At 43.1% G+C, this 11,976-nt stretch overlaps 1 protein-coding gene and 1 pseudogene across 1 annotated transcript; both read left to right on the top strand.

Moving 5' to 3' along the window:
- The first annotated feature begins 4,123 nt into the window (after positions 1-4,123).
- On the top strand, positions 4,124-6,485 carry LOC140470544 (histone H2B 1/2-like). The gene has a single exon (XM_072566629.1). The coding sequence runs from the start codon at positions 4,546-4,548 to the stop codon at positions 4,924-4,926; it is 381 nt and encodes a 126-aa protein (XP_072422730.1). The 5' UTR covers positions 4,124-4,545; the 3' UTR covers positions 4,927-6,485.
- A 4,908-nt stretch (positions 6,486-11,393) lies between these two features.
- Positions 11,394-11,948, top strand: LOC140470580 (histone H2A-like; annotated as a pseudogene).
- The last annotated feature ends 28 nt before the right edge of the window (positions 11,949-11,976 follow it).

Here is an 11,976-nt window from a genome sequence, read left to right as displayed (position 1 = left end):
TGCTCACATTGCAGAAACATGTATATATAGATTGTTGAGTACAATTTCTACCACATAGTACAAACCGAAAAGGAGAAATTGGTAACTATATTTACATACTTACATAACAGAACTGGCAGGGACAAATTACGAAGCACATTCACATACTTACAACACAGAAGTTAATAGAGAAAGATTGATAAATGCATTCACACATTCACATAGTGGATACTGACAGTTACAGATGAATAACTGTAACTGCACATTCAGATACACAGAGCTGAGACTGACAGGAACCGATTGGTAAACAAACTGAGAGGAGATCTGATTGAGACATATAAGATTATTAAAGGGTTGGACACTCTGGAGGCAGGAAACATGTTTCCGTGGATGGGTGAGTGCCGAACCAGAGGACACAGCTTACAAATACAGGGTAGACCATTTAGGACAGAGATGAGGAGAAACGTCTTCACCCAGAGAGTGGTGGCTGTGTGGAATGCTCTGCCCCAGAGGGCAGTGGAGGCTCAGTCTCTGGATTCGTTTAAGAAAGAGTTGGATAGAGCTCTCAAGGATTGTGGAATCAAGGGTTATGGAGATAAGGCAGGAACAGGATACTGATTAAGGATAATCAGCCATGATCATATTGAATGGTGGTGCAGGCTCAAAGGGCAGAATGGCCTACTCCTGCACCTATTGTCTATTGTAAATATACTCAGTGTTCACATGGTAGTTACTGACAGAGAAAGTTTGATAACAAATGTATCATGTTGACACAGCAGAACCTGACAGGAACAGATTAATAACCATAATACTCCTAGTGTCACATTGCATGAATAACTCACCTCACATTTTCACCGAGCAGTACAGATCGATAACTATACTCACATTGACAAGCAGAAACTGACAGGTATAGAATGACAACTATCCTCACACATTTGGTGTTAGAAACTGAAGATAACTACGCTCATATTCACATGGCAGAAACAGTTACAGCTTGATAACTACAGTCACCCATTCACATTGCAGTAACTGACAGGGACAGATTGATATGACAGAAACCGACACAGGTCCAGATTGATAACTAAAATCACATATGGATGTATCACAAACCTGAGAGGTAGAGAATGATAATGGCAGTGTAATTGATATTGCAGACACTGATTGATAACTACACACACATATTCACACAGAAACTGACAAGTACAGGTTTGATATCCACAGTGACACATTGATATTGCAGTAACTGACAGGGATCCTCCCTATGAAATATTACAAAAAAGAAAGAAAACAGAATGTCATTTTTTGAAATGATCAACACAAGTTTTCTACTACATCCCGAGTTATACTTGATGGTGTTTCAGAGATTTAGTCACCTTTATGTTTTTTTTACACACCTCTAGGACCTTCTTTTCTGTCATGCATACTGTTTTGAAGACATCAATATTTATTTCCCCAAGTTCCCTAGCCTCCACCGTTACAGAATGATAACTAAGTTCATATATTCAAATAGGAGAAATACACACATTCACAAACCCAAAACTGACAAGTTCAGATTAATAACTACACACTCAGATTTACAGAGCAGAAACTGACGGGCACAGCACGATACCTGCTTTGATGTATTCACAGAGTAGAGTCTGATCGGTACATACGCATGACACAACTCTGACATTCACCTTGTGGAAACTGACAGGTATAGATTAATCACTACACAAAGCAGAAACTAACAGGAAAAATTTGATAACTACACTCGCATAAGAGAAACTGACCGGTACAGGTCCACTCCCCCATATTGATATAGCAAACAGAGATTAATTGGCACAGATTAATAACTGCAGTCATTCATCAGTTGGGAAAACACACACATTTGCATTGTGAAAACTGACATGTCCATGTTGATAACTATATTTGGATGCTCACATAGCAAAGACAGATTGATAACTGCACTGTATTCACAAAGCAGAATCTGACAGGAAGAAATTAATAATTTTATTTTGATTTGGACAAAGCTGGAACTGACAGATTTATAAATTGATAACCTCATTCACATATTCACAAGAGAGATACTGACGAGGAATGATTGATAAATACACTCATATATTCACCAAGCAGAAACTGACTGGTAATTGACTGTAAGCAATACTCGCTCTAATAACTGAAACTGCCAGATATTGGTTGATATGTGCACTATCATTCACATCGCAAAATCTCACACGAAAGGATGTATTACTTTCTCAGATATACAGAAGAGACACTGACAGGGACAGATTGGTAATTAGACTCCTCTTGTCAATAACAGAAAATCACAGGAACAAATCAATAATAACAGTCCCACTTTCACGTAACATTAACTCACAGATACAGTTTGTTAGCTCCACTCAATTTCACACAGCAGAATCTGAGAGGTGCAGATTGGTAACTGCCTCTCATATTGACTTGATAGAAACTGGTAGAGATGGATTCAAACGTGTGCTCACTAATTCACATTGCAAAAACTAACTGGTATATGCAGAGAAAATTTTCTGGCAAGTACAATTTGATAAAGACACTCAACATTTAATAGAGTCTCACATGTATCTGACAGGTACAGAGTGATAAATGTATTTACACATTCTCAAAGCCAAACACTGCCAGTTACAGATCGATAACAACACCCTCTCTCACGTAGCAGAAACTGGCAGGGAAATTTGATAACCATACACTCACTTATTCACTTTGCAGAGACTGACAGGAATATTTGCTTCCAATATTCTCCTATTCACTCAGCGGAATTGGTCGAGAATAGACTGTCAATTACACACACACATATTCAGCAAGAAAAACTGACAGGTATCGATTGGTAACTCCATTTATAGATTCACACAAAGTCTGATGGGGCAGATCAAACCTAAACTCAGATAAACTCCCAGGTACGTAAACTTTGACACGTACAGATTCAGAGAGCAAAAACTAACAGTGAAAGATTGATAAATTCACTTTTACATTGGAAAGATTGGCAGGAATAGATTGATAAATGCACCAACATGCAGAGAGCAGACACTGATAGGTACAGATTGATAACTACATACCTGTAGGCACACAGCAGAAAGTGACATGGACAGAGTGATAACTACATTCACATATTTGTATTCCAACAACTGACAGGGACACATTAATTGACCATGACTTGTTCACATGACCAACCTGACAGGCATAGACTGAAAATGACAGTCTCGTTCACATAGCAGAATCTGACAGGCAGAGATTGATAACGGCACTCTCACATTCACCTTGGCTGGAACTGACAGGGACATATTGATAAATACATTGGCACATTAACAAACCAGAAACTGATGGGTACAGACTATTACTGACACTCTTAGATTAACAGATCAGAAACTGACTGGGACAGGCTGGTAAATAAACTCCCACATTTACATTGTAGAGACTGACAGGTACATATTACCAGCTGGATCTAAACACATTTCACCATTGATAGCCCATTGACACTCGCACTATTTTGAAGATGGATAGACTGAATCACCATCCAAAATATACACTCAGGAACTGAAACAAATCTGGAGAAAGGGAGGGACTGCAGGTGCTGGAGATCAGAGTTCAGAGTGTACTACTGGAAAAGCACAGCAGGCCAGGCAGCATCCGAGGAGCAGGAGAATTGACATTTTGGGCATAATCCCTTCATCAGGAAGGGAAGGGCTTCCTGATGAAGGGCTTCTGCCAGAAACCTCGATTCTCCTGTTCTCCGGAAGGTGCCTGGCCTGCTGTGTTTCTCCAGCACTACACTCTTGACACTGAAAGTAATCATCTGTTTTATTGAATTTCTCTTTTTGCCAAGCGTGTTTATTGGACATTGCTATATTAAAATTCATGTGGTCAGCTGAAGATACAAGACACAGTTCGCAATACATCAGTTCCCTTTTATTCATGGAGGTATTCAAAGTAAAACTGACAGTGTTCCACACGCTGGCAGCTATTGTGAGGAATGTATGAATAGTTTGGGCCTATTCTCATTGGGGAATTGAAGAAGGATGTGGAACCTTCAGGGGAAAAGAAAACTGAAGGGGGTTGACCGATTCGATGCTGGTAGAATGTCCTTAATCTACAGAGAGTGTAGAGCAAGAAACACACAAACTGCAATTGTCAAGTAGTTCCATCATTTCCTGAAGAGAAACACACTCCCTGTCAGATTGCACTGCACTTTGTCACTTGACATCAGAAGTGATCAAATGGATGAGAAAAGAGAGCCATCATTAAAAGATGCAGGATAAATCGGTATGAGGGTCTCACAATTTAGAGTGAGCTCGGAGGTTGATCCCTGCCCAAGACTTCGGTCTGTGTTCCCCATGTCATTGCAGATCCTGAGAGATCCACATTTTCGGATTCTCTGCAGGTCAGCATCGTGTCCCACATGAACCAATCCCAGCGAGGTGAATATTTCCAGTAAGGCAGCCAATCAGGAAGCAGGCCTTCCCCATCCCTCATTAGCATAATAGAGGTGTTCAGTGTAGAAAAGGCGAGCTCGGAGCCCCCTTTCCCCTTACACTGTGTGTGAAAGTGAGCGGCAGGATGGGTGATGAGAAGAAACCACAGCCAGTCCCCAAAAAGGGCGCTAAGAAAATGGTCAAGAAGTCGGCAGGGAAGGGGATCAAGAAGAGGAGGCGGCCGAGGAAAGAAGCTTACTCCATCTACATCTACAAAGTGATGAAGCAGGTTCACCCCGACACCGGCATCTCCTCCAAGGCCATGAACATCATGAACTCGTTCGTCAAAGATATTTTCGAGCGGATCGCGGGGGAAGCTTCCCGCCTGGCCCATTACAACAAGCGCAGTACCATCAGCTCCCGGGAGATCCAGACCGCCGTGAGGCTGCTGCTGCCCGGGGAGCTGGCCAAGCACGCCGTGTCGGAGGGTACAAAGGCGGTGACCAAGTACACCAGCTCCAAGTGAAGGACAGCATTGGAGTGACAACAAAAACCCAACGGCTCTTTTAAGGGCCACCTTCCACCTTCCCTGAAACAGCTGGACCAGTATAGTTCTGGGGATGGAACGGTTAATGTCTCCACGGGATTTGGGTTTGATGAATATTGTGTCAATGAATGAGTGCCCGCCGACCCTATGCGCGCCTTATTCTCCGATATATTCCTGTATATCCTGTAATCCCTGCCCGGGGAGGGAGATCATGTTAAAAGCCACAGACATTTCTCAGCTGCTTCCGCGTTACTCGATCAGTTCAGGAACAAACGGTCCCTGTGGGGTATGAACCCCGAGTTTCACTCCCGGGAAACCAAACCACCCACCGACAAGCAAAGAAAATGTTTTCCCCCCCCCCTCCGTCCCATTTGACTTGGTTTGTATTCCCAAATCTCCATGTGAGTATTGTCCGGATGCAGAATGTTATAAATGCTGCCGGTGAGAGCCTTTTAAAATGGTCTGCAATAACACCAGAACAGCAGCAAGACTGGCATCGGAAATGGGGAGCTTTTACTGAGCCCTGATCGAGTCCAATAGGGAGGGCAACTTGAACATATTCTCCAAAGGCGGTGTTCACTGTTAACGCGCCCAGGCCGGAGAACGTTATCTGATGTTTGATCAATATAACCGGGTGCTGTTGAAATGGGAAATCAAGGATTCGTTGCACATTGCAGTGTTTGGCGCCTTTTCTGTTTCCGCTGAGCTTCAAGTTCAGAAAATCCCATTCAAGATCAGAAATGGGCAGATTGAAGTGGGCTCGGGAATGAGGGAAAGGGAGACTGTGTAAAGTCTACATTTTTAAAGGAGAATGAACTCGAGTATTGGTGCATTCTTCTGTGTTCAAGTCTCACCTTTCCATGACATATTGGCGGGCTTTTCAAATTGGAAAGAAAGCGGTTGATGATGTGGGGCCGGGAGCTTCCGCCTTCCTCACCGTGTCCTCTCCGGATTGGGGAATACACCAGCTCCCAGTTTGGGAATTGAAACAACGTTTAGGGGGATGTTGGAGAGGTTTGAAAAAGGATGTGTGACCTTTAGGGGAAAAGAGAGCTTTCTGAAGGGAGTTGGGCAGTAGATGCTGGGAAAATGGCACTGATTAACATTTTATTTTCAAATCTCCATGCGAGTATTGCCCGGATGCAAAATGCTCTAAATGTTACTGTCTGCTGTCAGTGACACTCTTTCAAAATATAAGGGACACCGTTTAGAATATGAGGCTTTCAGTCGAAGAAAGAAATGTGGACCTTGCTGATCTTGTTATTATTTCACAGCGAGCCGTTGGTGATGGTTTATGAGCTGAGGTGAAGACTTGATAACCATGTGTCTTTTTTATATTAGATAAGGGAGTCTCTGGCTATGGGCAGCAAGCAGGAACATGTGATTCAAACCAGAACTGGAGCAATTTGTGATCATTTCTTATGACAGAATACACAGAGACAGATGAAAATACCACAAATGTCTGACTTTTGTGTTGGTTTTCTGCTCTGAGATCTTCAACATGACAGAAACCTGAACAAAATAATAACTGTCTGTTCAAAAAGACATATGGTTATCGAGCAGTTACCTCAGCTGATCAACCAGCACTAACGGCTGGCTGTGAAATATAACAAGATCAACAAGTTTCACATTGTTTTCTTCAACAGAAAGCTTCATATTCTAAACTGTCCCTTACTCTGGATCCATTGTTAATGATTTGGAGCTGCTGCTGTTGGGCTGGAATGTACCAAGTTAAAAAAATCCCACAACACCAGGTCATAGTCCAACAGGTTTAATTGGAAGCACGAGCTTTCGGAGCGCTGCTCTTTCATCAGGTGGTTGTGGAGTAAACAATTGGTAGGCCCAGAATTTATAGCAAAAGTTTACAGTGTGATGTAACTGAAATTATACATTGAAAAATAACTTGATTATTTGTTAAGTCTCTCTTCTGTTAGAATGAACATGACAGTTTCACTTCTTTTCGATGTAAATCCCAAAATTTGTTTTTAAAAGTTATATTCTCCAGGGAACTGGTGTCAGGCCAGATAAGATGATGAAGGTGCTCGCCCCCTGTGTTGTGTTTTCTGTGTTGGAATATTTAGACTGATTCTAATCTAAAAAATGAGTTTAAAAGGTCTTACATGGATCCATTCAGTTTTTGAGCAAATTTTAAATTCGCCTCACAAACACATATGCACATATGGGTTTTGTGTTGTTGGGGGGGTGGTGGTTGGGTGTGTTGTGAGTGTCTGTGAGACAGAGTGTGAGTGTAAAGGGAGCATGTGTGAGTTTGGGAGTGCGTATCTGTGTGTGTAAAGGAGCGTGTGTGTTGGAGTGTCCCTGTGTGGAAAGTGCAATGTTGCTCACCTGTAGTGTGACATTAACCCAAGGTCCCTGTTGAGGTCCTGCCTATGGGTACCGAATTTTTACAAAAAGTTTTGGCATTTACACCAGAAAGAAGTGAAACTGTCATGGTCACTGTAACAGAAGAGTGACTTAACAAACAATCAAGGTGTTTTTCAATGTATAATTTCAGTTACATCACACTAAACTTTTGCTACAAATTCTGTGTCTTGGAATTGTGTCCTCCACAACCACCTGATGAAGAAGCAGTGCTCCAAAAGCCAGTGCTTCCAATTAAACCTGTTGGACTCTAACTTGGTGTTGTGTGATTTTTAACTTTATACTGTTAATCAGTGACATTTTTCTTTTTACCTAAAGATCATTCATTCTTCTTAAAACCTCTTCAACATCTCATAAATACTCTACAATGCATGACAGAAAGAGGAAGCATCATTCTCCATACATTTTTACTGTAACTTCCTGATATCTGTGTACTCACAGATCACATACTGACATATTTAATAACAAGTCTCCATGACATTAAAAAACATTAACAATGTATTTCATCAGAAACTTAGATGTTGAGACATTTGCTTGCTCACATGTGTGATTTGACAGAAACTCAGTAAAAACAAGACTGAAAACAACGAACTGCCAGTGACAGAATGAAATTCAAAGCAATAAATTGTTAGAATATAATACGACTGTCTATTGACGAGAAACTGACATAACAAGTGTAACAACAGCAGTGACATTGCAGAAGGTGGCATTAGGGAGAGATCAGACAAGCTAGGGCTTTTTTACTTGAGATGGTAGGAAAGTGTGGGAAACCTTATCGAGGAGTATAAGATCATGAGAGGCATGGATAGGGTGAATGCAGTAAGCCATTTTCTCAGAGTTTGGGAATCGAGGACAAGACGGCATCATTTTATGGTAAGATGGGAGAGAATAAAAGGAAACCTGAGGGGCAACATTTTACACAGTCAGTAGTACACATGTGGAATGAGCTCCCTGCTGAAGTGATTGTATTGGGAACAATAATAACAGTGAAAAGACATTTGGACACATACGTGGATAGGAAATGTTGAGAAGGATATGGGCCAAGTGCAGGGAAATGGGGTTAGTGTGGATGGACATTTTGGTCAGCGTGGACCAGTTTGGTCCAAAGGGCCTGTCTCCATACTGCAGGACTCCATGTCTGTATAACAGCTGCTCTCTATAATATTGATAGTGACTGCTCTTCCCTATAAAGCAGAAAAGAAACATTATTTTCTTTTTATTTCTTCAGATAAACAAAAGACATCAGTCAATTGACTGAGTGTGTTCCTGCTAATTGTTGCAGTTTTCTCTCTCAGTCCAAAGACGTACAAGTTTGGTGAATTGGCAATTGTCCATTGTGTTCAGGCATTAATAGGTGAGGTGCATAAGTCATGGGAAAATGCAGGGTTACAGGGATAGAGCAATGGGATCAGTCTGGGTGAAATGGTCTTCAGAGGTTCGGTGTGGATTTGTTGGTTAAAATGGCTGTTCCACAATGTAAGGATTTTATGACATAGGAAGAGTTTGGAGGGATATTGAACAAAGAAACTTATACAGCCCAGGAACAGGCCCTTCAGCCCTCCAAGCCTGAGACAATCCAAATGTAGTGTCTAAGCCTGTCGGTCAATTCCTAAGTGTCTGTATCCCTCTGCTCCCCACCTACTCACGCATCTGTCCAGACACTTCTTAAATGAATCTACCGTGCCTGCCTCTACCAGCTCTACTGGCAACACATTCCAAATGCCCACCACCCTCTGTGTGAAGTACTTGCCGCGTGTATCCCCTTAAACATTCCACCTCTCACTTTGAAAGCATGACCTGTCATTATTGAATCCTTCACCCTAGGAAAAAGCCTGTCTCTATCCACCCTGTCTACACCCTTCATGATTTTGTAAACCTCAGTCAGGTCCCCCCTCAATCTGCTTTTCTCCAGTGAAAATAAACCTAAACTACTCAATCTCTCTTCATGCCTCGCACCGTCCATACCAGGCAACATCCTCGTAAACCTTCTCTGCACACTCTCCAAAGCGTCCACATCCTTTTGGTAATGTGGTGCCCAGAACTGTACATGGCATTTTAAATATGGACGAACCAATGTCTTGTGCAATTGTAACGTGACTTGCCAGCTCTTATACTCAATACCCCGTCCGATAAAGGCAAGCATAGTATGTGCCTTCTTGACCACTCTATCCACCTGTGCAGCAACCTTCAGGGTACAATGGACCTGCACTCCCAGATCTCTCTGCCCATCAACTTTTCCCAAGGCTCTTCCATTCATTGTGTAATTCACTCCAAAATGAGACTTGCCTAAATGCATCACCTCACATTTGTCTGGATTGAAAGCCATCTGCCACTTTTCCGCCCAACTCTCTAGTCTATGTATATCCTCCTGTATTTTCTGACAGTCCCTTATGCTTTCTCCCACTCCACCAACCTTTGTGTCATCTACAAACTTGCTGATCATACCAACATGCCCTCTTCTAGATCATTTATGTATATTACAACCAACAGTCGCCCCAATACTGACCACTGTGGAACACCAGGTGCTGGCAGATGGGACGAGATTGGGTTGGAATATCTGGTCGGCAAGGACAGGTTGGACCGAAGGGTCTGTTTCCATGCTGTACATCTCTGTGACTCTATGTCAATGTATAAGGTCTGCCTCCTACAATGTGCTGCATTTATAAATACAAACACAATGTAAACTCGCAGAAGTTGATATTCATAGTTTACGGGTTTGGAGGGTGGGAGGTCTGAGACTGTCCCAAAGACGGTCATGTGCCCAATTGTAGATATGACCTGAAACAGATCCTTACATCAATGACTGACCCCTGTACAGTAAAACAAGAAGTTACACTTCAGAAGGTTTGAGTTACTGTCCAGTAACATACTGACAGATATGTGAAAACTGAAATAGAGTGAACAAAAATACTGGACGTCCCAGGAACAGATGGGCACAAAATGCAGGAATATTTCCAAACCGTGTAAAGTTTGACCACTTCCACCAGTGTTTGATGGAGACAGAATAAACCCCGTCGTGAAGTAACAGTAATTGACTGTTACACAGAGGACCAGAGCCTCAATGGACAGATGTTGTGTTAACACCAAATAAGGCCTCGACAGTTACAGAGTGACATGGATATAACATGCGAACAGATGTTGGTTAACAGACATTCACATTAAACTGAGAAATGTCAGAAGTCCCTACATGGAAATGCAATACTCGTAAATGAAATTGTAAATTCTTGAGGCGGGGTGTTGGGTGGACGGGGTGAGGCCTTCATCAACAACTTCTCCCTTGTCTGTAGAGAGACAGCAGATTAAACCCCAGAGTCACTTCTCATTTATTTGTTCAAGTTACTAAAACGCCGAGGTGGATTGTTCACATTTAACTTCACTCCTTGCAAACAAAACATAAGCGCCCACATTTTTCAGTCCCACGGACAGATGCCTTTGAACATCTGCATTTTATTTTCATTTCCAATGCGCGGGTTGAATGGATTTTTTTCAGAATTGCAATAAAAAGCATTCCTCCAGCTGTCAGTGAGAGGATTTCAAAGTGAACCGAGATAACACCAAGACAGGTGTCGGACTGAAATGGGAATTGTGGTGCTTTTGCTGAATCTAATCTCCAGCAAGAAGGGAGGAAGACTTTAAAACAGAATCTAAAAACGGTGTTTCCAGTTGGTCCGCTGAGCCGGAAGAACGTTGTGTGCTGTTTTATCAGCATGTCGTGGGTGCAATTGAAACGTGAAGTGAAAAGACAAGTTGCAGACTGCAGTGTTTCGCCGGTTTAGTTTCAGCTTCAAAAACCCATTGTCAAGATCAGAAAAGGATAGATGTGGGGGGCAAATGGGGGAGACAGAGTCCGTGTAAAGTCTACATTGTTATTCTGAAAGGAAATTAACATATAGGATTAGGAATGATTCTTTGTGAAACTTCCTCAATATTTTGGAGCTGATTTCTCAATCTAAAACATTTTCCTCTCTTTAAACTGGCGGGCTTTTCAATTTGGAAAGAAAGCGGTTGACGATGTGGGGTCGGGAGGTTCCTCCCACCACCCCGAGCCCTCTCCGGGTTGGCGAATGAAGCAGAAACCTGATTGGGAATTGAACCAACATTAGGAGATTGTGAACAATGTGACCAATCAGCAATGGGCGCCCCCCCAATCCCCACCGAAGGTAGAAGAGGCCGCAATGTGGGCGGATTGCAGCATTCTCTGGGTCAGTGCTTGTGAGATTGTGGCAATGTCTGGAAGAGGAAAGGGCAGTGGGGGCAAAGCCCGCAATAAGGCGAGGTCTCGGTCATCCCGGGCTGGCCTGCAGTTCCCGGTGGGCCGTGTTCACAGACTCCTGAGAAAGGGCAACTATGCTGACCGTGTGGGTGCCGGAGCGCCGGTCTATCTGGCTGCGGTGCTCGAGTATCTGGCGGCTGAAGTCCTCGAGTTGGCCGGTAACGCGGCCCGGGACAACAAGAAGACCCGCATCATCCCCAGGCACCTGCAGCTGGCCGTGCGCAACGACGAGGAGCTCAACAAGCTGCTGGGAGGGGTGACCATCGCTCAGGGCGGGGTGCTGCCTAATATCCAGGCCGTGCTGCTGCCCAAGAAATCCGCCGCTGCTGGGCCCGCTAAAAAGTGAAGGGACCATTCTCGAATCTGACAACCCA

The sequence above is a fragment of the Chiloscyllium punctatum genome, chromosome 52 (assembly GCF_047496795.1).
Source record: "Chiloscyllium punctatum isolate Juve2018m chromosome 52, sChiPun1.3, whole genome shotgun sequence".
Taxonomy (NCBI): Eukaryota; Metazoa; Chordata; class Chondrichthyes; order Orectolobiformes; family Hemiscylliidae; genus Chiloscyllium; species Chiloscyllium punctatum.
The sequence above is the reverse complement of the archived record's forward strand: the minus strand, read 5'-3'. Positions and strand labels throughout refer to the sequence as shown.

Coding starts and splice junctions, on each gene's coding strand:
- LOC140470544 (XM_072566629.1), top strand. CDS start 4,546: ATGGGTGATGAGAAGAAACCACAGCCAGTCCCCAAAAAGGGCGCTAAG.